Source organism: Haliotis cracherodii, unplaced genomic scaffold, assembly GCF_022045235.1.
Source record: "Haliotis cracherodii isolate W230 unplaced genomic scaffold, xgHalCrac1.p SCAF_4, whole genome shotgun sequence".
Classification (NCBI taxonomy): Eukaryota; Metazoa; Mollusca; class Gastropoda; order Lepetellida; family Haliotidae; genus Haliotis; species Haliotis cracherodii.
The window spans coordinates 59094600-59120723 of NW_027266297.1; the positions used below are offsets into that span (position 1 = coordinate 59094600).

At 43.0% G+C, this 26124-nt stretch overlaps 1 protein-coding gene across 1 annotated transcript in view; it reads right to left on the bottom strand.

The window, feature by feature from the left end:
- The window catches only part of LOC139479546 (uncharacterized), a 39833-nt gene that overhangs the window by 11869 nt on the left and 1840 nt on the right, over window positions 1–26124 (bottom strand). Inside the window, exons 3-22 of the mRNA XM_071262386.1 lie at window positions 22393–22538; window positions 21515–21654; window positions 20568–20730; window positions 19526–19708; window positions 18953–19098; window positions 17826–18021; window positions 16594–16778; window positions 15911–16076; window positions 15193–15462; window positions 14403–14594; window positions 13559–13776; window positions 10711–10808; window positions 9869–9993; window positions 8956–9111; window positions 7774–7891; window positions 6758–7013; window positions 5443–5605; window positions 4567–4674; window positions 3092–3688; window positions 426–2543 (exon numbers count right to left, since the gene is read on the bottom strand). Of these exons, the coding sequence (XP_071118487.1) occupies window positions 426–2543; window positions 3092–3688; window positions 4567–4674; window positions 5443–5605; window positions 6758–7013; window positions 7774–7891; window positions 8956–9111; window positions 9869–9993; window positions 10711–10808; window positions 13559–13776; window positions 14403–14594; window positions 15193–15462; window positions 15911–16076; window positions 16594–16778; window positions 17826–18021; window positions 18953–19098; window positions 19526–19708; window positions 20568–20730; window positions 21515–21654; window positions 22393–22538 (5744 nt within the window). The remainder of the gene's footprint in view (window positions 1–425; window positions 2544–3091; window positions 3689–4566; window positions 4675–5442; window positions 5606–6757; window positions 7014–7773; window positions 7892–8955; window positions 9112–9868; window positions 9994–10710; window positions 10809–13558; window positions 13777–14402; window positions 14595–15192; window positions 15463–15910; window positions 16077–16593; window positions 16779–17825; window positions 18022–18952; window positions 19099–19525; window positions 19709–20567; window positions 20731–21514; window positions 21655–22392; window positions 22539–26124) is intronic.

Consider the following 26124-nt stretch of genomic DNA (forward strand, 5'->3'; position numbering starts at 1 on the left):
AATACATACTTTACTTTTTAGAGGCCATTCAAAACGGAATTCAACTATCTGTATGTTTGCCTGACGCAATCCAGGTTGGTATTTTTTCAATATATCTCGCAAAGCTGAACTCACAAGTGATCATTCAATTGTCAATAAACACACTGAACTTTTGAATAATGATTAACGAGTGAGTTTGATTTTACGCCGCTTTTAGCAATATTCCAGCGATATCACGACGGGGGACACCAGGAATGGGCTTCACACAATGTACCCATGTCGGGAAACGAACCCGGGTCTTCGGCGTGACGAGCGAATGCTTTAACCACTAGGTTTCCCGTCCGCCCCCAATGATAAACAAAGAACTGCAATAGAAGAGAGGAATCTCTTAACAAGATAAATTCATTCAAACCAATTGTAAGATATTTTTCAAATGTGTTTGGTACCTTCATAATGATCGTCCTTGGTGTCCTGCCAATGTTGCCAAACGTTATGTTGCAGTAGCCAGTGATGGCAAGAGGAAGGTAATTCGATGCCATGTTGGTTATGGGGTTAATTGGCATAGATGGAATACCTCCACCGGTCTTGAGGGCTGGTATGGGCTTCACGTCGCTCATTTCAACACTACCAATCATGACAACTCTGGCCAGCTCTCCCTGGAGGTCCTCCAGCGCAAAGTTGATAGCCACTGCGTTATCCAGTTCGGTCGCTGCAGATGTCACTAGCTCTTTCAACCTTTTCAGGACCTCTTGTTGAACAGTGATCACATGGGCAAACATAGGACTAAGATGTCCAAGAGGAAGACCCCACAATTGGATCCAGTCAATCTTGCCCTGGATACCTCTACATGTATTAAGTATTGTCTCCATCTTCGGTTGTATGCTCGTCATGGCCGCCTGTTTGGTAGCTGCAGCCAAGCGATCTATTTCAATCTTAATTTCTCCTTGCTTCTGAGATGTTACGCTAATTGCCATCTCCATCATAGCAGCGGACATTGGCATGGCACCTGTGACCTCTGGTTGGGACGCCGTACTCCAGATTTTTTCAAAAGCAGTTGTTGTTTTAATTTCCAGTGATTCAACAGTGAGTAGGACAGCATCACATTTCCTTATAATATCAATGCTCCTTGCAATCTCCGAGCTGAAGAAAAGATTGGTTTTGACGTATACTTTCAATTCCCTTACAACACTCTTCAGCTGGTAAATGGCAAATGTGGCCTTCTCAAAGATGCTGATGGTTGGTTCAATATTCGTCGAAATCAGTTGTTCCGCAATTATTTCCACTTTGGTAGCCACTTCCTCAGCAAAGTCAATCACACCGTCAGCGATCGAGAAAACTTGTTCTGGAACTTCAAGAGAACTGGAGAAAGGTGTGTACATTCTCATACCGCTAACTCTGTTCATCTCGAAACCAAGTGCCATCTGAACCATTTGGAGTGTCTTCACAGCTGTCAAATCACCCTCAGCGAGGACAGGAGTTAATGCATAGATCTCGTACTGGAACTTCACCAGAACGGCAGATGTGATTGTCAACGCTGATACTTGTGCTTTCAGAGCACGCATGACATGACTGAACTGGCTTTCGTTTGTTGGAGATGGTATCACTTCCGCATTCTGGACGAGAATGTCCAGTGCATGGTACACAATAGTATGTTGAACGGCAAGTTTGGTAAGAACTGGAACAATATTGAGATCAATGGTTTCAGATGTTTTAAGAACAGTCTCAAGTACGGGAATGGTTTCCTTTGCCATACCAACCACATCAACTACAGGTTGCAATGATGGAAACGTTGTAACTTGTCCAGTTGTTTTGATAGTCTTCAGAACACTAAATTGAGCCTCACTTATTCTTTCCAACTTTGGCCATAGTTTTGCCAAAGTTACCTCCATAGTTTCGGGTGGGGGAGGAATCTTTGACAGAATGGCTGCATGTTGGATCATTTGTTCATCGAGGTTTGTGATCAGCTGCAAGCCCTTAGAGTATAATGTCTCAGCTTCAGGTACAATGGCCATTTTTGCTGCTCTTGAACAAATGCTCGTGATTTTTACAAGGATTGCATAGTGTTCAGTGAGGCAATACTCTAGCATAGGGACAACAAGAGATGATGCAGGGGGATCCTGTGCAATTGCCTGAAGCTTCTGGATGATTGACAGTTGGATCTTCTCTGTTTCTGCAAGTTTTGCAACAATGGTGTCAACATGCTTAAGGATAAAGATGGGATCGACAGCCCTTTCCCATACGTCTCCTGCCCATTCCATAAGTACAACAATGTTTCTCCATTCAGGGAGCAGGGCACGGACCTCAGTATCGTTCGCCCTGGCAAAGAGCTGGAATGCAAGCTTCCTCAAAATCGCCTCTGGTTTGGGGGCTCCAGTAAGATGTTGGATCCTCCTATTAAGCATGGTCACAACAGTCTGGTTGAGTTGTGCTAGCACAGGGCGGTGGCTCATAAAACGAGTCATGAACTGGAGGTCGTGCTGTATTTGAGTGTGATAGCTTGGGTCCAGGAGCATCTTGGGCTCGATCAGGCGATTCGGGTACTGCATCATTACCTGAGTGATCATCTGGAACCGAAGATATTGAATGGGAAATGTACTTTAAACGGTTAAACATTTTAATTACGTTTATATTGTGAACAAAAAATTAGATTCACCAGTCGTCACCTTATAAGGAATGCGTTTATATATAAAATTCAGGTTATTTGAATTTCAAGAAACGTTTTTCGATATAATCTGCAACTGGCCGATGATTCACTATGATTCACAATTACCCTCTTCTTAGGTTCTTTAAACGTGTTTCAAAGTGTTGAATGCTCAAACAAAGTGGCTCTGGAGAAGTGGTTGATCAGGTAAATCATTTTCTGTGTCATGGTAAGTGTGTGGTTTTATGTAGGGAATGATCTGTTCAGCTCAGCCCTATTCTAGCCAATACGGGACACAATATATAACTTCATATTGTATCCATGTCAAGATTTCAACCGGTACATCGGCATGTAGAACCAACGCTGCTCCTGATAAGTAAAACTGTTAACTTTTAAGAACTGAAGTTGCTAAGTTAAGACTAAGATTTCGTAAGCTTTTGTATATAGATGGTATCGTTAATTCAAACCCACCTCCCATGGCATGGGGTAAGCTGGTAGTGCCGTTCTAGCAACCCTCATGACAAACTGGTGCATGTGTCCACTATTGATAGACTGCCATAAGGTCTCAAGCTGGACCTTTCGTGGAATGGTTGGTGAGCTGGCATCGATGGTGGCAATCAGTCCCAACTTGTGCCCAACAGGGCTGAGCCTGACACTATCGCCCAGCTTAGCCTGGAGTTTGGCTTTAAGTTCAGAGATGCTGATATCCTTGGTTGCGAGGTCTGGGAAGTCTTCCAGAGAAGCTGCAGCTTCGATGACCTTGGGATCAGTGACATCCTCTTCTGCGCAGGATACATAACAAAGGGTGAGACGGCCAATAGTGCAGTCACAGCTGGAGACGGCAGCAATGTCTGATCCACCAGATGGTTTGATGGGGGTGCCAGCGGCAACCTGTGCCTGGAAGATCACAGCCTCTGGTGGGCTCGGACCGGGCTTCATAAAGACCTGTACAGAAGCACGCCCAGCTAGGGGGACAGACGGGACTAAGGTACTGCCGTATGGAGATGCACGTTTGACACGTGCGATGATGTTCAGGCCCATTGTGTTGTTGCCGTACTCGACCAAATCCTGTGATAAATGGATGGATAGTGCATTGATTTATTGAAACTGATACAACTTCTGAAGAGTAAACATAACTGTCAGTTACACATCATCTGTAGAGTAAACATAACTGTCAGTTAGACATCATCTGTAGAGTAAACATAACTCTCAGTTAGACATCATCTGAATAGTAAACAGAAGTGTTAGTTAGACACCATCTGGAGAGTAGACAGAGGTGAAAGTTAGAAACCATCTGAAGAATAGTGAGTGAGTGAGTGAGTATGGTTTTACGCCGCTTTTAGCAATATTACAGCAATATCTCGGCGGGGGACACCAGAAATGGGCTTCACATATTGTACCCATGTCGGGAATCGAACCCGGATCTTCAGCGTGACGAGCGAACGCTTTAACCATTAGGCTACCCGACAACCCCCCATCTGAAGAATAAACAGAAGTGTCAGACATCATCTGAAAAGTAAACAGAAGTGTCAGTTGGACACCATCTGAAGAGTAAACATGTTATAATGATAATGTAGTTGGTACAACTTTATAATTCATGAACACATTCATAAACAGTCTATAAGAAACTGATTTGTTTCCATTCCTTTGATTTGGTTCCGGTATATGGAGTTCGGAATATTTTATTATTCTGATTTCTGAGAACGTTTTTTTTAACATTCTGTGTCTGGGTATTATATATTAAATATAATTAACCATCTTTGTCCTCTCTGGGGATGAAACAAGTTATAACAATATTATTATGTATTATTATGTATTATATATTATCCACCTCACAAGTTGAATAAACGTTTGTGACGCTATTTTACTTATTTTCGGAATATATTTGATACTATACACCTGTAATGAGTACTATATATCCAATATATATCAAATATATATCCAACCTCGACTATTCTGGCGCCCTCTGCAACCTCGATTATCTTCTCTTGGTCCACAGTGTTGATGGTTTGGAAGGTCAAGGGGAAGCAATCCAGTTCTACTAGAGGCTCCTCCTGCAAGAGACATAACACCAGCTCCTTTAGGTGACGTGAGGTGAAATTGGGTTTAACGTCGCGTCCAAGATTATTGCACTAATATAGCGACGTGCATGTACTTGTGTGTGTGTGTGGCTGCTTGTACTAATCCGAACTGATGCCGATTTATAGTGCTAGCTCACTGAGATACCATGCCGCAGTTTAACATTAATACCCCACTCAGACACAGTATACTGACTCCGAGCCGACCAGTCCTTGCTTTAGCCCCTTAATGCCGAGCGCCAGACAGGGTAACAACAGGTACCATCTTTTAACGTCTTTTGGTATGACGCTGCCGGGCCAGCTCCTTTAAGTGTCAGTGCGTACGTAAGTGTAGCTGGCTGGCTGCTTTACTAGTCCGCACTAATGCCTGTTTTGTAGTGCTACCCCACTCAAAACTTTTTCCAGTTCTTGTTTGATCCTGTTAATGCCGAATGCCAGGCAGGGTAACAGGTACCATATTTTAACGTCTTTTGGTTGGACGAGGCCGGGCATCGAACCACTCTTCGAACAGATGCTATGTCCAGTAGAAAACGTAGTTTGTGTTTAGCAGGGATACTTGTTAGCAACATTTACAGTATATCCACACAGTGAAGTCTCCCTCCCACTCCATCATACTTTCAGCACAGCTACGTTTGGCAGAACGGACGAAACGCTCCTATGAAATGGGATGTGCAAGAGCAACAACTCAACGTGTATAAAATAGTATTATGATTCGACCTGGACTCCAGATTCTAAATGACTCACCTGAATTGGAGGAACAATGGCAGCAGTGATCTTCCTGCTGGCTAGATGTGCGGTTACTCTGCCTTCCATAGGTGCATTAACTTTGGTTCTGATACGGAAACCAGCCCCGACTCCTGTCATGAAGGCGTGCACGGCGAGATATCCATTCAGCTCCATCACAGCGCTGTCACATAGTATCTACTGTCAGTTTGTCAACGAATCGTGCTCACTAAGAAAATAGTCCATGCAGGTAGCAAAGGTACTGTAAGTCCCCATGGTCCCCAGTATGGTGGCCTACCTTTTGGTTGCTGGTGATATATAGCCCAATTTTACATTGTGTTGTATCGTAGTGTATTGTATGAATTATCAAGTTTTATGGTATTTTACTAGTTTTAAACCTACAGCTGTGATAATCTAGTTCTTTTACTGTCCTTTGTCGGCAGGTTTGTATTCTAAATTGATGTATTGTATAATTTGATATAGTCACTATATGGCTGAAATATTGCCGATGCGACTTTAAATATTAACACACTGACTCACTCTGCGGACGCTCTACCACTAGACCACGGAGGCGGTCGCTGACCAAATGAAATTACACCCATGTTTGATGGTGGCGAAAAATGGAACAAACCAAAAATGGTTATTCGATGGTGATGTATTTGATACCACTATAATAGTTGCGTTTTGGACCTCAGCTTTGCAGTGTTTCGATGACTGTTTTCATACTGCTTTCAAGTGTATATTTCATACACGCTTACTTTAAAGTACAAGAAGGATTTTCGTTGGCATCTCACCCAACCATGTGCCTTTTCGCTGAGTGAAAGGCTTACTTTGATCAGCGTCACTTTACTTAGGAGACACTCTACGTTTTATGATACGAATTGTAATACGTGTTTTATAATTCAGTGTGGGTCAGGACCATATACCTCGAAACCCTCGGGAGTCAAACCGTACGAGCACGGTCACCCATCAAGCTACTCTCCGCCTCTTCCAGCGTTGCTTAGCTTTGCCTGATTTGCGTCCTCTGCGTTATGTGCATGACCTTTATGAATGGTGTATGAATGTATCATGGTGTAGAATCTGCGCGCCTGGCCACAGGGTATGAACGCATTTCCTTCCCGCCCCAAGTTAGACTACAGATTCTTTTCAACACATACCATTTTATGAATTACACAAAACTTAAATTGAAACCATTTAAGCTTATTTACGCTACTGCTCTTCAGATATTCAACAACCCTCAAACTGACATTCATTGTTGATATGGTTTGCATTCATATTTAATGAAATTGTTATAGGACTACCAATGGTGTCGCACCTCAAAGTCACAATGTGTTACCTTGGTCGAACTTTGAAAATGGCTTTGGCTTCAACAGGCGCGGATTGCCGTCTGCTTTCGAACAGTGCAGGGGTGACCTTGGCGATGACATTGCCCTTGACCTTGATGGCAGCGGTGGCGGCGAGTCTAGCAGACACGGGCATACCCGCCTCCGTTGGGAGAAGAATGTCGGCGTCTCCGAGGAACAGAGACTCGTGGACGTCAACTGGAACCTCGACGCCGGCCTCTGTCTCCTTGTAACTCAAGGACACCTTGCCTGTGAGATGAGTGAGTGAGTTTGGTTTTACGTCGCGTTGAGCGGTATATCACAACAAACAAGCTTGATGTAAGTGGAAAGCACGATGCATGTGTTAGGGATTTAGAGCTTTGGTGAAACCCACACAGCGTGGAATGGTGCTCACAAACCTAGAAACCTAATCAGAGAGGAACAGAATTCGGATCCACAATCGTAGGTTTCTGGTACGCCAATGCTACATTGTGAAGTCAATATTCTGCAAAGCGAACTGCGGTTCCTCAGATGACAGTGTCAATTAATAGAGATCATGTGATCCCTAGTGTGTTTCCGTATCGTAAATATCAAACCGCGTATGAACACAATTTTTTAGTAAACCGCCAATTGTATCATATAGTGCAGGGGGCACGGGTGGCACAGTCGTCTAAGGCGCCGCGATTCGCTGTGCAGAGTTGCGTCTCTTGGGCACGCCAGAAACCTATGATTGTGGGTTCGAATTCCGGTTCGCCCCGATTATGTTTCTAGGTTTCTCAGCACCATACCCGTGCTCGTGGGTTTCGCCGAAATGGTAAACGTCTGAGACCTGCATCACTTCGGGATTTCCTCCCACATTAAGCTGACACGCCGTGATATAACTGGAATACTGTTAAAAGCGGCGTTAAACCTCACTCACTCACTCATTCAAGAATATCACTTTCATTAGCATTTCTGGGGGAAATGATTAAGTAATTCATTAAGTGAATTCATATTTGGAAAGAAGGCAATATTGGTAGGAAATATGTACCTGCAGAAGCCAATTTTGCCAGGGCTTCGTCCAGTGAGAAGTATCGGATTTCATGCCCAAACATCTTGACGTAGAGCGAACCGGATGGAGTAGGAAGACGTCTCGGTTTCACGTTCAGCTAAAATGGGAATATTATTTTTAATATTATTTTTACGGTTCGGTAAGCTTAAAAGTGACTACCACAGGAAGTGAGGTAATCATGTGACTTGATATGCTCTTAAAGTATTTTGTTTTTATTTATCAAGTAATAAATGAGATCTGATTAAACTTTTACGTCAAATAATGGTTGAATGGAAGTCAAAGACGTCACAACAAGATACCAAAGGATCCCATAAAAGGGTTTCTGTAATTCTGTAAATTGTTAAGAATTCAACGCGGCCAACGATCAGGAAATACTAAGTTATCTGTATATTCTCAATTGATTAGTTTGTTTTTTTAACAAGTTGCAAATTATAAATTAATGAAACAATTAAACTTTAGAATTGTCATCTCCCCGGGGCAAGATAGTTACCTGACTATAAAAGTCCAGTTTCCACCCTTGCCGGACTAGGCTGGGACTATGGAGTTGGCTTATTAATCTATCTTTTGGCTGGACTAACGAGTCTATACATAGTCCAATCAAAATCGCGACACGACATCAACATCTGGTTCGTAAACTGCCGTGCAGATTTCGGTCGATTGCAGGCTTCGCAAATTATGTGAACTGCCCCCATAGTGTCAACAGATATTTTCCAAATCATGTTCATGTTTTTAATCAAGGTGCTCAAGTGATTTGATGCACCACACTAGGTAAGACCCGTTTTGTCACAATACAGATCTTGATTATCGATCAGATCTTCTCCACTGAGGGCCGCCATTTTGTTTGAAGTAAATGTAAGTGGTATCAGAGGTGGAATCTGATTGGTCAATAGGAGGGATATAGAAGGGACACAACTCGTAATAGCCACTGGAGGCGCTACGATCGAACCCAGAAATTCCGGCCTTGTTCAGCAAGGGTGGAAACTGGACTTTTACAGTCAGTTAACTCTCTTGCCTCGGGAAGATGAAGAATTGTAAAGAAGGCAATAATGTAGTATAAAATAACTGCGACTTTTACCAATGGTAACTATGTCTGGAAACCAGAAAAAGGGGAATATGTACTGTTGTCTGCCCTCGACAACTGATGTGCCAACTGCTACTTGCCCTATCTGAGAGTTCCTCGATGTTGGCAGTAGCATCAGTACTCCTTCTGGCTCTGGGTGCAAAGACGTCAAGGATCGACTTCCGGTTTGTTATGACGCCCTCAGGCCCGAAGAGTTTCTCGAGTGCGGCTTCGAATCCCTCTGTAAACACGCCTACCTGAACACATTCAGAAATTGGACACATTAGATAGAATAATATAGTGATGCAATAACGCTCACGATGGATCAACAGTTTTATTGCTTTTCAATTTCATTAAAATCAGATTTTAGTTCTCGCTACCGCAAAGCAAAGATCTGAGGACATCCCATTAGGGGACACATCAGAACGACCTTTCATCCGACCAATCAGAGCGTCGCTTACTAGATTATGAAAATGATAGTCGGAATGTGATTTCTACTCTTGCAACCTCGAAAACTTTAACACGGGGTATTCTGAACGATAGTTACGGGCTTTAACGACTGAATCCATACAATCTAGACCATCTATTAGCCATCCCGGGATGTTTTTTTGTTCAGGTTTCAATTTTTTAATCGAGAATTTGTCAAAATATGTTTCAAAGCGTAGTCACCAATTTGAAATTTGTGCCATAAAGCACGAGAAAACTGCCTTCTTATTGGCTAATGTCGACTTCTTGTCAGTCTTTCCATTGGTCGGTCAAAATTCTCCCAAGGTCGGTCTGACGTGACCTGTAATGGGATGTCCTCAGATCTTTGTTTAGCATTAGCGAGAACTAAGATCTGATTTTGATAAGATCGATTGGGGTTTTTTTCAATGTGAACTTCAAAACATTATTGATCAAGTAACGTACATTTACAACACGTAGGTTTCAAATATTATTTTTGATATCTCCAAATTATTATAAGGGTTTGTTTTTTTAGATGATCTTCTGAAATGATGAAGTAAGACACGTTACCTCCAGGATGTTGGCGGACAGACCGAAGATGTGGGTGTTAAGCACGGTGCTGATGGCCTTGGGAACAATGCTACTGTTGGAACCGATGATGCCGACTTGGGCGCCAACTCCGGCTCTGATCGCAGCTGGATAACATTGTAAGGGATATATATTGACGTTACTATGGCTACTAGTTTTTTCTGATGTTCTTGTTAGAAAGTGGGTGAATTTGGACGCTTTGAACAGTATTGCAGTTATATCACGGCGTGTCAGCTCGATTTAGGAGGCAAACAGGTCTGAGACACGTTGGTAAAACCCACAAGCACGGGTCTGGTGATGCAGAGTATCTTAATCAGGGCGAGCCTGCTAGTCGAACCAAGGACCATGGTTTTTTTGCACGCACGGACGAAACTGCATAGCTAATAACTACGTCCATGACGACTGGGCCAAACGCGTCAAAGAAGCAAGGGTCCAGAGGATTCCGGAATGGCCCCTTTGTCTAACGCTTGGTTGAGTGAGTGACTTGGGTTTAACTCCGCTTTGAAAAGTGTTCCCATTATATCACGGCGCTTGAAGTGAGTTGCCTGAACTGTTGATTCTTTATACCTTCAAGGGGATACAATTCGCTACAGAGAGTGGTGTCCCTTAGTTGAGGGTCATTGAAATGTTTGACGGCGGGGTAGCCTAGTGATTAATGCTTTCGCTCCTCACCCCGACGACCTGGGTTCGATTCCCCACATGGGTAAAATGTGTGAAGACCATTTCTGGTGTCCCCCGTCGTGATATTGCTGGAATATTGCTAAAAGCGGTGTAAAACCAACACTCACTCACACACCCACTCACTCTACGAAAATATAACTTACGACTTATAGTGTACATCTCCAAGGTGCGGAAGGCGGAGTACTGTAGTCCAGGGGTAACTCTCGGCGCCATGTGAATGGCACGGGCGGCTTCCATGGCGCTGGGATGAGAACACAAATGTTAGACCTCTAACGTGGTCTAGTGGTAAAACGTCCGCATAGAGAGCGGAAGGTCCGGCGTTCGATCCCCGGCCGCGTCATACCAAAAGACGTTAAAAGATGGTACCTGTTACCCTATCTGGCGCTCGGGGGCTAACTAACAAGGACAGCTCGGTGTCAATATACTGTGTCTGAGTGGGGTATTCATGCTAAACTGCGGCATGGTACACACACACACACACACACACACACACACTGTGTATAAGTGCAATTATCTTGGACGCGACGTTAAACCCAATTTCATCTCACCTCACATTATGTTAGCTGTGTTTGTCTTGCCTACACATTTTATAACTGTCACAGGTGCTCGGTACTTAAATAGGACAAGTATGAAATTTGATTCAGCGTTTATTTGTGACATGGGGTGAAATGGGGCTCAACGTCGCGTTCAAGATGATTGCATTTATATAGCGACGTGCATACACGTGTGTGGACTGTACTGGTCCGGACTTACGACCAGTCCTTGTTTTAGCCCCTTAAAGCTGAACGCCATTCAGGATAATGACAAGTACATCATTTATACTCTTATGGTATTGCGCGGTCAGAGGATCAAACCAACGACCTACCGCTCCGGGCAGAGACTCTATCCACTACACCACGGATGCTATTACTGCAATTAGACGCCGTGTTGCCAATTGCTTCATTAGACACTTTAAGTACATGGAAATATAATGTGTTATGACTATAGTTGCTGGAAAACAAACAAAAGGACATGTGAGACGATTTTACTGATTTCATTCTATTCTTTTTGGATAACCAGCTGTATCGCGGAATAAAATAGTTCCCAAACCGAGAGGTGACATGAGCGTGTGTATACCATTCTTGCTTTACGGGAACATCTGTTGTAGTTTGTCAAAAAGAAATGTATTCAAATAATATCATCACTGGGTGACAAAGGACTGCAATGAACTACCTCAGTAAGCCAGTCATATGACAGCGCGTCGTAATACATTTACATCAAGTACAAGACGTCAAAATGGCCGACACAATATACGACTCCCGAAGTTGTTAATGAACCTGTGGTGGTTACATGTGTTAGTTATCATTGATCAACTGGCCGATCATTAAAAGATGAATAAAGATGCGTGTCAAATAAATACCAAGGGAAATTCAAAGATTGGTGTAGACTGTAACTCTCAGTGTAGACACGGATCGAGTCGATACTACATGTATCGTAGTGGACGTTCCTTTCTACGTCTTGTTCACTAGGATGGGTCGTAGCGAGGATATTCGTGAACGATCATGCAGTCAAACTCTCTGACGTTTCTTAATGTATGCTAAACCGCTGAGTTCAAGATTGAAGGGTCTAAATGATTAGAAACAACGCTTTTGTATTTATTCGTGCAAGGGAATTCCCAGAGGTTTCCGCAGGAATGAGGAAGTAGTCCGTAATGTTTACGTCATTTCAAGAATACAGTCTCGTGAAAAACGTATAAACGTCAATTTGTGTCGTCCATACGCTTATGAACGTCAGTTTCGAGGTCATGTGACCGGCCTCCCTTCTAACGGAATAGCCGTATATCGTGTAAATTTCAAAATAAAAAAAATAGTTTACAATGTTTAGCAGTTTGAAAGGATGTCAAATGCGACATCCATGTTGTTCCCAAACACTGTAAAGCTAATGTGGTCTACAAATGGTTTGTTGTGTTCACAGTTATAAACTACAGTAATCTGCAAAAGCAAATAGTCCATACCTGAGTAAACACCAATTTCCAGTTTGCAATAAATGTGAACGATCACTGCTACATTTGTCTTTGAGGTAATGGCATAAAGTCAGTCTTAAATACTACCTCTCTGATAACTGTCCATGAAACCTGAACATCGAATAATTTAAATCGTAAAAAACATTAGCTTCCATTATACAGTAAACTACGGTTATTACGAACTCAAAAGAAAAACTTATTTTAGTTCGTGATAACCGTAGTTCGTTAAAAGGATATATATACAGCATATATACAACAAATTGCCTGGGCTAAAAGATAAGTTCGTTATATCGGTCAGTTTGTTATAAGCGTGTTCGTTATAAACATAAACAGTACTACATACTGGTTTGACATAGAATTGCACCACCATTGTGATTAGTGATTAGATTAGAACACCCAGCAACATTTGGTTCCCCTTTAAGAGGCGACCAAATGGATCGGATTGCCAGACTCGGTGACTTGGTTGATCGTCATACCCCGACAACGTGGTTCGTTGCACACGATACCGATCACTTGATTGCCTGGTCCAGGTTCGATTATTTACAGGCCGACGTCATATAGCTGAAATATTGCTGCGCACGGTGAGATGAGGTGAAGTGAATTTGGGTTTAACGTCGCGTCCAAGATTATTGCACTTATATAGCGACAAGCATGCACGTGTGTGTGTGTGTGTGTGTGTGTGTGTGTGTGTGTGTGGCTGCTTGTACTAGTCCGGACTGATGCCGCCTTATAGTGCTAGCCCACTGAGATACCGTGCCGCAGTTTCAACATGAATACCCCACTCAGGCACAGTATACTGACTCCGAGCCGACCAGTCCATGTTTTAGCCCCTTAATGCCGAGCGCCAGACAGGGTAACAACAAGTACCATCTTTTAACGTCTTTTGGTATGACGCGGCCGGGGATCGAACCCCGGACCTTCCGCTCCTGCTGCGCACGGCGTTAAACAACAAACGAACATAGAACTGGCACTTTAGATGGTGGACTCACAGTGTCTGGAAACATGGATGAGTGGTGTTGGCCGTTGTCTCGAGGAAGGTGTACATGTAGGAGGACACCTGGAGGTCAGGCTCACGGGCGATATGGCGCGCAAACATTTCGATGATGGTTCTTGTTGGCCTGGCCTTCATTATAACTGTGAAGACAGCGATCCTGACGGCGGCACTGTCTGTTGTCTTCATGAACACTGGGATGAGCGGTTCGATGACCTGGTGGACAGACGGTTATACATCCATGCTGATATATCAGTGAATGCTGTGGCATTCACACTCTCTACTATCAGCTATACAACATTTGGGATGCACTTAGCAGCAAAGGGACACAACCCTGCATAACGATCCCCTTGTATATATATATATATTTTTGTTTTTTGTATTTGAGTGGGAAATTATTGTCACAGTTGTAAAATAAGCGAAAAATAATGAATGGAATTTTGCGCAATATAAATGCAATTATTATTATTATTATTATTATTATTATTATTATTATTATTATTATTATTATTATTATTATAATCATCATCATCATCATCATTATTATCATCATCATCATTACCATTATTCATTTATTTATTTACTTTACTTTTCTTTTTTCTTTTTTTTTGTCTATATAAAAATCATGATCATAATTATAAAAAAAAACATAAGCACATATTAATTCAATAAATGATAAATCCGTAAATTATTTATTTATTGATTGGTCGTGAGCTTTTGTGACGCCTCATTGTGAAGACTGCCTCATATGATATGAACATCAAAGTACTGGAAACATGCTGTGACATTACTAGAATCCCCTGATCCAGTGGTGTCCGGCAGTGCTGATTCATCCAACTCACCATTCTGGGGGCGAACTCTGCCATCTTGAGCATGGCAAAGACCGCCATAAATCTGACAACCTGTGGCTGGTCGGTGTCGGTGATGATGGTGGTGCAGAGGGGGATGAGTTCAGGCAGACCGGCGTTACCCGCTGTCTTCAGTGCCATGACCTTCGGTTCCACTCCTGCCTTGGTCAGCTGGGATCTTATGAGCTGAGTACAAAATCAGTTTGAAAAGATTAATGTTGGTTTAAGGGAGTTTTATTGAACGCTGCTTTCAATAGTATTGCAGTTTGGCATGTCAGCTTGATGTGGGAGGAAGACCTGAAGTAAGGTCTGAGAGCCGTATTACTTTGGTGAAACCAACAAGGGGTATGGTGCTGACAAACCAAGAAATATAATCTGGTCGAACCTGGGATTCGAGCCTGCGATCATAGGTTTCGGGCATGCGTACGAGACAACTGGGCCAAACGTGCCACAGTTAAACGAAATCTGAATGTAGCAAATCAAATAGTGGTAGCAGACAGTGCTATGTGTAGCCATCTGGATAATAATGAAATGAGTTCAAAAATTAGAAAGCTATTTCCGCAGTTTGACAATTTTTAGTAATGGATGCAATTTGACATTGACAAAACATCAAAACAATGCTGACGAGATAACGGCATACCGATAACCCAAGACCTGTTTTAACGTCATTTGTTTAGTCAGCCGCTGTATAGAATCATAGATATATACTACTCTGAGAATTGCGGGAAGACTATTCTTGGTTTCAATATAAGAATACATGCTTAATGAATGATCCTTGGCGTACCCCAACAATTCTGGAGCGGGTGTCACTGTAGAGCTTCGTTACATCTTGCTGCCTGTTGAGTAAATGTTCTTTTACTGCAGTCAGTTCTTCTCTGGCGATCGGGTCCTTCTCGTGAGCCAGAATCCTGGTGATAACTGGGATGGTCTCTGTCAGGGTCGTCAGCTCGTACCTCTCCGCATACGCCAGCTTGTTGGCAATAGCACCAATGCTAAGCCAGATTGACCGCACAAACTGTGGTTCCTCGCCTTCTCCCATATCAGTAGCAACAGTCTGGACAATAACGACAGCAACATTAACGAATAGTTTCATCCGTTATTGTGGGGAGTCAGTGACTGTTTTACGCTGCTGTTAGCATTTTTTTTGTTATAGAACAGCGGTGGGACAAAAGAAACGCGCTTCGCACAATTGACCCCACTTTTATTTATTCATTATTTTTGTGAGTAAGTAGAAAAGTACGCCGCTTTTAACAATGTTCAGCCCACAGAGTGGTCGGGTTACCAAATTGGGCTTGGCACATTGAACCTATATGGGAACCGAACCGGCGAACGCTACAGACCACCCTCCCACTCCCCCATCGGTGTACGTACATACGAGTTGATGGGTAAATACATGCAGCTTGTATATATAAATACACAACACTCCTTTTTTCATATTCAGTACTGTCCATTTCTGTGTCTTAACGGTTTTATTTACAGACAGAGTAATGAAGATGGCTCACCAGCAGTTTCTCAATTAGGGTATTGTTCGGCGTGTTAGTCAAGGCGACCACATTGATGAGGGTGGCACAGTTCGGGGCTGGGATCTTCTTGGCCACGCATGTCTCCATAATCAACTTCGCGGACAGATAGTTGCCGGTAGCAGCCATACAGGTCCACACCACCTTCCTGAGTTGCATTGGTACTTAGTTGTAAACTTCAGTTGCGTTATTGCATGTGTGGATGTATAGTTGCCTGATTGTCATCCAATAAATACATTTCTATCGTAATCATGTGTTTGGATTGTAGGAGGATGACTACACATTGATATTACAGAATACCCGTGAAGAAGCCAAAGAGCTCTTTTGCGTTTGTTTCCACAAACCGACAAAAATAAAACACGTACACAAACGTACCAGTGTTTCCTAACTGTCTGGACCCGTGAAGATCCGGGATAGACTAGGTCTTCAGCAACCCATGCTTGCCGTAGGAGACGTCTAATGGGTTCGGGTGGTCAGGCTCTCTGACTAGGTTGATGAATGTCATTGTATCCTAATTGTGTAGAGCGATGCTCATTATGTCAATCGCTCGATTGTCTGGTCCATACTTGATTATTTACAGACCGACGTTATATAGCTGGAATATTGCTGAGTGCGGCGTTAAACAAACGAATTGACATTACTTCCCCCTGAAACAGATGCCTCACCTCATGGCCATTTCATCATCGGTCTCCTCAGCCTTAGGGATGGCGTAAGTATCCCAGATGTCGGTGAGGATGGTCTCGTTGGCTCGCCTCATCATGGTGACGGCGATGACAGGGAAGAGAGCTCCTTCAGCCAACACGGCGGGTCCCGTCATACTCTGCGCAGCCGTTTTCAGGACGTTGACGATCTACAACGACAAACATGGTTGTCATGGATGTTAGATATGGTGGCTTCATCAGTCACAGACTCCCCTTCTCTCTCACCATCCATGAGATAATATAAATGAGTGAGTGAAAGACTGAATGAGGAAGTTGGGTTTAAGTACGCTTTTAACATTATTCCAAAGCGGCGTTAAACACAAATCACAAACATTATTCCAGTTATATTACGGCTTGTCCAGTTATATGTCAGCTCAATGTGGGAGGAAAGCCCGAAGTGATGCAGGTCTCAGACGTTTACCACTTTGGGGAAACCCACGAGCACGGGTGTGGTGCTGACCAACCTAGAAACATAATCGGGGCGAACCGGGATTCGAACCCACGATCGTAGGTTTCTGTCGTGCCCCAGGGACGGCAAATTGCGGCGCCTTAGATAATTGGGCCGCCGGTGCTCCCGATAAACAAAATATGCAACAAAAATATATGTTAGGAGGATAGATTGTTACAATTCCAAGTGATGTGACTTTTGAATGCTGAAATGAACGACCCACGCCTAGCGTTGACTACAAGAGTCAACATGAGAAACGGTGTACTGTTATTCCAATGTCCATTGTTATTATTGACATAATATTTACTATCTATTACAATCATGTATCGTTAAACAATAACATACATGTAGTCACGATTTTGATATTAAAGACGGTTAAAATCTTTGTCATGACGAAACATCGATTATATTTAAGTTAGTTGTAACGATAATCGTATATCTCTTCAAAATATATCGTCAAATTGTTGATAGTTCCTTGAACATAACTTTGAAATTTTGTCCAGCCGTCGGTCAAGTTTTAAAATAGGTTTCACATCCTCATGATTTGTAAATTGTATCCATGTAAGAATCATATTCTATTTACCTTGACAAGACAAAATGGGAATTGTTAAAGGGACATAACTCTTTATTTGTTCTCGTTAACTGCTAGGTGACAAGTTTTCCGACGTGGAGAAGATTTCAATTTGAGTGAGTTGGTCTGCGGTGCACGTCTGTCCAGGGGCAGTCTTGAGTATTACGTATTACTTACGTATTTCTTCGTGGAAAACATCATCTCGTCCATAGTTTTGGGTTTCTGGGTAGTCGCAGCGAATGGGAACTGGTTGTCAATGATAGTTTCCGGCACAAAGGTGATGAGAGATCGGGGCGCCATGGACATCGTGGCGATACGAGCTATTTCCGTGCTGTCGGCCAGATCCGTCGCCTCGGTCAAATACATGGTCTGACTGGGAACGAAAAATAAGATATTCTATTGATCTCAAAACCTAAACTGATGGTAATATATCTACAAACCTATCCGCGACATGCGTTATAGATAGGTGCGCTTTAGTTCTCCACGTGCGTATGTGACATTACCTCCCGTAATGAATGTCACTGGTTCTCTAACAACTTGTCCAAGGTCAGCAAGATTCAAAGAAAGTATGATGATAGTCACAAAAATAGTTTTCCCATTATAACATTAGAATAGCCTCGGTGGCTGAGTGGGTTAGAACGCTGACTTTGTGTGCTGGCGATTAGGTGCCTTACTCTGGCAATGCGGGTTCGAATCTCGGTTGGGACTCAACCCAAACAAGTTCTAGCATCTGTACATTACTAAGAAAGTGTTATCCCAGATATAAGATTTGTTACATAAGATTAGCCGTAATATCTCCCAAAATTATGTATTGTTCGGTGCCCCTAAAATGTTTTTCTTTTTCTTTTACATATTGTTGGTTGGAAGAGCATTCTGCGGCACAGGTACACCAATGCCAAGTGCTTCAGTCAGACCAACCAAGGAATACAACCATTCATATTTGAACCTACGTGATTATGGTTGAAATAAATTCCTTTTAGTCAGAGAGCACTGTGTCAATATGACCTATGTTTGAACCTACTTGATGATGGTTGAAATGTGACTTTTTTCAGCTAGGGTGTTCTGTGTTATCATGACCATATGAAAGGCAAGGGGAACCATCCATGTTTGAACCTACTTGATGATGGTTGAAAAGTGACCTTTTTAGCCAGAGTGCACTGTGTCAGTATGACCATATCAACGACAAGGGCATCCCATGTTTGAACCTACTTAATGATGGTTGAAAAGTGACCTTTTTAGCCAGAGTGCACTGTGTCAATATGACCATATCAACGACAAGGGGAACCATCCATGTTTGAACCTACTTGATGATGGTTGAAAAGTGGCCACGCTCGGCGGAGTACGGATAGAAACTGACGTAGCTCTCCCCGACGGCGCTCAAGATGACGAAATTCTTCCTGTTGCCCTTCAGAGTGTAGCGGACCTGCGCTCCCTCCGTCAGGGCCAGAGTCTGGGGACAGAGGGTCACGTTCAGTCATGTTCATTGTTTACCTTGCTTCATACTACATGCTACTCCGATTCTGGTGCACATCTGAGATATTGTACAGCCAGGCTCTCGGACACATTGTGTATACTCACCCGATCTCCTGAATCGGACGCATATAGACGCAACAGCCCCCGATCCCCTGAATCAGACAAGTATACACACCCGTCCCCTTGCATCAGACTAGTATAGACGCAGCAGCCCCCGACCCCCTGAATCAGACAAGTATACACACCCGTCTCCCTGAATAAGACAAGTATAGACGCAGCAGCCCCCGATCCCCTGAATCAGACAAGTATACACACCCGTTCCCCTGAATCAGACGCATAGAGAGGCAACAGCCCCCGACACCTGATTCAGACGCATATAGACGCAGCATCACCCGACACCTTACCTTCTCTGCCTCACACTCTGCACACATGCGGACGGAGAACATGGTCTTGAACCAGGCCGGTCTGACGTGGCAGTTCTTGAAGTCCCTTGTCTTGGTGACGACCATCGTACCTTCCGGCACCTCTGTGTTGAACTCCGGATCCTCCACCGTGTACACTGTACGACACACCCCTGACGCGCTCATCTGGCAAACAGTGACAAGAGGTGTAAGTAATGGAGCTGTGAGTCTCCATGGCGGAAAAGGTTTTCAGCATTAAGTCGGTGAGGTGAAATGGGGTTTAACGTCGCGTCCAAGATTATTGCACTTATATAGCGACGTGCATGCACATGTATGTGTGGCTGCTTGTACTAGTCCGGACTGATGCCGATTTATAGTGCTAGCTCACTGAGATACCATGCCGCAGTTTAACATGAATACCCCACTCAGACACAGTATACTGACTCCGAGCCGACCAGTCCTTGTTTTAGCCCATTAATGCCGAGCACCAGACAGGGTAACAACAAGTACCATCTTTAAACGTCTTTTGGTATGACGCGGCCGGGGATCGAACCCCGGACCTTCCGCTCTCCGGGCGGACGCTCTACCATTAGACCACGGAGGCTCAGCATTAAGTAATCATATGACAGTTAAAAATACTTGCTTCAAACCAGACATCTGTCGGCGATATTTGTTTGATTCTTCTAATAAAGAGGTACGCGACAGCGTTGTTATTTGAAAATAAAGCGCAAGATTAGCAGGACCCGCTCTCATTGCCACGGGAGTAAACGACGGAATATAAAGCCATTCATAAACATTGAAATTCTTACCAGACACTTCCCCTCTTAAAAATAACGTTGTCAAAAATGTGACCTCACCACGCTGCGAGCGCATATCCGAGTCTCTAGAAATGACGTCATGATAGAACAATGTTTTATCGTGAATTAAACCACGCTTCGTAGTTCATTGTTTTTTGCGATTTATCGTGTAGCTATCTTATATAAGGTGATAAGCTAATGTCCATGTGACATAGCATCAAGTTTAACATTTGTCTGAAACATATCACCTCGTAAGCGGCGTAGACTGGTGCCTCCTCGCTCTCCGCCACCGGGGTCCATCTCTTTTCCATGTTGACCTCCAGAAGGCTGACAATACCGCGCTTGATGTTCACTGACCAGTAAGCCTCGTTCTCGGGCGTCTTTAAGTCAGTCACATGACCCTTGGTATAGCTGTTGGACAAAGCAAAGGGAGATAATGCTACGGGTGTGGAGTAGGAATTCTAGATTTCATTTCTTTCAGCTTACGGGGCTCCCGTGGGGAATCCGGGTTAGAACAGGCCCCTTGCAGCCTGTTGAGTGAGTGAGTGAGTATGGTTTTACGCCGCTTTTAGCAATATTCCAGCAATATCACGTCGAGGGACACCAGAAATGGGCTTCACACATTGTACCCATATCGGGAATCGAACCTGGGTCTTCGGCGTGACGAGCGAACGCTTTAACCACTAGGCTACCCCACCGCCCCTAGTCGTTAGAAGCGACCAAATTGACCGGTGGTCAGGCCTGCTCATTTGGTTGATTCCGGCTCTTTGTACCCCGACGGCGGGGATCGTTGCTCACGATGTCGATCACCGGATTGCCTAGTCCAGGCTCAATTATTTATAGGCCGCCGTCATGAAGTTGGAATATTTCCGAATGAGGCGTTAAATAACAACACACACACGCATACACGCACGCACGCATGCACATTTTAATCGTTCGATGGGTTAGTGGTGACTGCGTTGAGCTCACTGGTTTCATCTCTCAATCATAGTTATATTAACGCAAATATGACCACATGTCGTCCTACAAATTCAATTCCACCAGACCTGTTTATGATGAATGCAGCGAGAAGACAGTGCTGTTGTCGAAATGTACACCTTGACAAACACGCACCCATGTCACGCCCCATGTTTCACCAACCCTCCCCCCACCCCATCCACCCCACAGACACACCTCATATCCCCAGGTCACCTACGTGAATGTGAAGGGTTCCATGAGCGTCTTGTAGATGACTGGACAGAAGAACCTACTCATCTTGCTTGGGAGAACCTGTTCTCGCGTAGGGTTAACATCACGGAAGGCGTCGTTCATGGTGAAAAGGTTCAAGTCTTCCAACTAGTTAAAAATATAAGTAATTAGAATATAAATTATTATGAAAAAATTATTAGTAGTAGTAGTAGTAGTAGTATTAGTAGTAGTAGTAGTAGCAGTAGTAGTATTATTAGTCCGAAAACTCGAGTGAGTGAATGAGTGAGTGAATATGGAATTACGCCTCTTTTAGCAATATTCCATTAATATAATGGTGGGGGACACCAGAAATTAGATTCGTGTGTACATTGTAACCATATAGGGAGTTGAACTCTGGCCTTGGGCTCTGACCCACCGCCCCTGTATGAACGTTCTCTACGAGCCTACAGAGGCTAATATTAAATGTGGTCAGGCTGGCTGACTTGGTTGATGCATGTCATCGTATCCAAATTGTGTAGATCGATGCTCATGATGTCAATCACTGCATTATTTACAGACCACTGTCATATAGCTGGAATATTGATAACATACATCAACCACATCAGCGAGCCTGACCACCCGATCCCGTTAGTCGCCTTTAACGGCAAGCCTGGTCGCCTTTTACGGCAAGCATGGGTTGCTGAAGACCTAGTGATGAGGCTGATAAGTGATAATGTTGAATGTCAGTCAAAGACTTTGCTATTACTCGTTTGAAATTCAATCAGATATTCTGAAAACACCAATAACGAGAAATATGATATACCTTTGGCGAAAATAATTGTATCGGAAACGGCTGTGCTTCAAGTCAGGCATGTGTGTTGCTGTTGCATGCAATGCGAAGCCTACCTGAGCGATGATGACTGACGCTGTGTGGAACTGTAGCCTGACATTAGCCATGACCTTGACCCCTGAGTACACCTTGCTGGCCCCGGGAATGCCGGTCACCGTCTGTGCCATGTAGCGGTACACATACTCTCGCTTACCTGTGTAGCCTGTAATACAAACAGAAGAACGTTATGCGGGTACACATACTCTCGCTTACTGGGTTTAAGGCTGCTCTTAACAGCATTCCAGTTTCAAACAAAATGACGGCGCCAAGTCAATACGATCTGATTGTTAATACATAGTTCCGACCGGGAGCCTTTTAACCAATCAGAACGCTGCTCTCCTCCACTGCCGCATAGCTTGACACCCGGGCGCCACCTTCCCCTTAAGTGCTAACGTTATCCAAGGCCTTTACAGACACCATCTCGTATTGGGGTCTTTGCACGGACCTTTTTTAATCTTTAGGTATTCGCATGAAAGCGAATCGCGGTGCACTTTGAAGTTTCATGAATCTGGACGAGGTCTGAATTGGGTTAAGAACACCCAAGGACGCTCCGGCAAAGGCCAATTTCGCAGTGGTGATGTCCCGCAAGCGGTCTCTAACTTTTGACAGCGTTGGTACAAGCAAACCGTTTGAGGATTTAAACATGAACGAATATTTTTGCGAACGTTCGTACGCGCGTTACTTGGAGCCCGCCATTCCTGCTTGCAGCTATATTTTAATTTAGATATATGATTTGCTGAAGTTATGTGTATCATATTCGAGATGTCTTCCCACACAACGAGGCAGAACTTATTTGTGTGATGGTGGTTGGTCAGGAGGATTGATTCTATACCCCAGATTTCAGATAACTGGCTCGATTAATGTTTTGAATAATTTGCATGCAAGAGCTGTAGGTATATCTTGGTTACAAATGGTAGACTGAAGCTTGTGGTAGGCCTGGGGCCTTTTAATCATCTCTGTCCGTAACTAGTATTTTTGTATCACTCACTATTTAACTTAATTTGCCAATCACTTCAACATTAGTTTTGTCACCATTAATCTTTAGGTTATTTGTTACACAAAATACACTTAGACCAACAAGTAACACTTGTAGGTTTATTTTAGAATAGACAAATAGTGCTAAGTCAAACAACAAATGACAAATGTTGCAACCATTATGTGTGACATTATTACTATCATATTTGATATAATGTGGAAAATCACTGAGGCATATATTACATAATGTGGGAGACAACGTGCATCCTTGTCTTACCCCGATAGTAGAGTTAAAGGATTGTGAAATCCCCTTGTTGGTTTTCACTACATATGAGATATCATTCTGTGGTGATGAAATTATGTTTAATACATTTCCTGAGATTTAATTTGATAATAGCTTTGTTAGGAGTAATGATCTGTCAACTGAATCAAAGGCCTTTTGAAAGTCTACAAAGCAAGTGTATAGTCTTTTCTTTTTACTTTTTGGGATTATACCAGTATTTAAAGAACAAATACATTATCTGATGTTCGGTATCCCCTCCTAAATCCAGACTGATAGTGGTCTTTATTTAGTAGTTTCCAATGGTTCCTGTTTTAATAAGACTTCAAGTTGTTCCAGCTGATTTTGTTTATATACACGTTGTTTTCTTCTGAGTAACGTTTGTATTCTTTTTTTTGGCAAAAAGAGCCCTATCATTTATTGATATATATTGTTTTCTTTTAACTCGAGATATTTTCCTCCATATTACGTTTTGTCTCTTTACATTCAAGCTCATGCCATTGGGTTCTTAATGGTACATTTGATGTATTTTTGCCAGGCTTTGTTGATAATTTGTTGACGGTTTGTAAGATATCAGAGAATGCACCAACCAGTGCTTCACATTCAGAACTCTTTTGTGGGTTGGAAGTTGACATAAAATTCTTTAAGGCAGTTTGAATACTTAGGCTAGAAGTAGCATGTTCAACACATATGTGACTGTTAGAATACCAGCGTCTTCTACCCTAGACTAACATCTAGTCTCTGAAATGAACATATCGTACAGAAAAAAACAGTTGTTCAATTTTCTCGATAAAAATAAAAGGGAGCCCAGAGACTCTCTTCATTTTCAGACTGCAGTAATATAGACTTGCCAAACATTATAGACTTGCATGGACTGTATTTGATATGTATTTGTATGAGGGTCTGTAATACAGACTACTTCTACCCCTGTATTTAGTAACGGTTATATTTGTGGCCTAATGAAAAAATATGCCAGTTATATGAAAACATATATTTAAAACACAAAATGCAGAATGGAACCTATAAATATTATGATTGTACTGTTGATAGCCATTTTAACTTTTCATATTTGTTATTCACATTGTGAATATATCCTATCACTACCATTCAAAGAGCAAACCCAACTCACTGAGCCTCTTACTCTGTGCTGAGCATCTGCATTAATATAAACAACGTGGTCAAACGGAGGCTGACCGACTTGTGCTCTACATGGTCCGGCTATGCAGTGTGGGGGATATGGAAGGAGGTATCATATTATCTGATTTTGATGGTATCTCTACATTTTGCCTCCGAGCATATATAAGGGTCCTGGCAGTAGCTCTCTAGTTGGGAGCAACTCCTTTTGCTGAGTCAGAGTTCCAAATTGGATTTTACCAAATATATTACTCATTTTTATAGGGATATTCCGAGTGTCCAGATAGGTGATAAATCTGGTTGTTTGGAGATATTGTCGTTCGAATATGATGAGATCTGGTCTGGACATGATATTACATAAATATACAAAAGTACACAGCTTAATGTGGGAGGAAAGCCCGAAGTGATGCAGGTCTCAGACGTTTACTACTTCGGTGAAACCCATGAGCACAGGTATGGTGCTGACAAACCTAGAAACATAATTGGGGCGAACCGGGATTCGAGCCTACAATCATGGGTTTCTGGCGTGCCCAAGGGACGCAACTCTGCACAGCGAATCGTGGCGCCTTAGACGACTGGGCCACCCGTGCCCCCTCGTAAGGGCGTGAGTAAGTTGAGGGCCCCTAGGAGTATTGTGCAGACTCGCGCCTTTTAGTGAACGTATTTTGTTTGGTTTTTTTTGGATAGAAAAAATAAAGCGACAAAACCCTTCCATATCCAATAGAAATATCTGCATAAAGCAGAGTCGACTGTACGAGCATGTGTTTATGAATCACTACCAGGTGTTCGCGAAAAAAGGTGAGCGTATCCTGCCCCACCGGTGGCACACGTCACAAACACATGCAAAGGCAAGTCAATTGTTCACCTGAAAAATAAGGAATTGCATCGGACACAATTTTTGTCACTGATGCGTCAAAGTTGGAAATGTCCTCCACATGTCTACCATAACACATTTTGAAACGTTTACTGAGGCCTTGAATGTTGTGACCTTGATCAAACAGCAATTTCTATGAAATCTTCTAGTCGTGTGACGTTCTTTTAAATCTTAGTAGAAAGAGCATGTTCGATTGTATCTCAAAAGTTGTGAATTATAAACACCAAAGGCTGGAGCTGCTGGAATATTGCTCGACATGTAGGAAAGTTGATTACTGGAAAGTTGAAATTATCCCTCTTGTCATACAGTCTTGTGGAGAGTGTTTTGTCACTCTGAATCTCTATGCATAGATCTGGATATGAAACAGATGAGGATGCTCACTGGTCGCTTTTATTTCTAGTTCAGGTGGGTAAATCAGTGGAAGGGTATCGACTATTTGATTGTTATTGAACGATATCAGATCATCGATATACCTGAAGCTTAAGT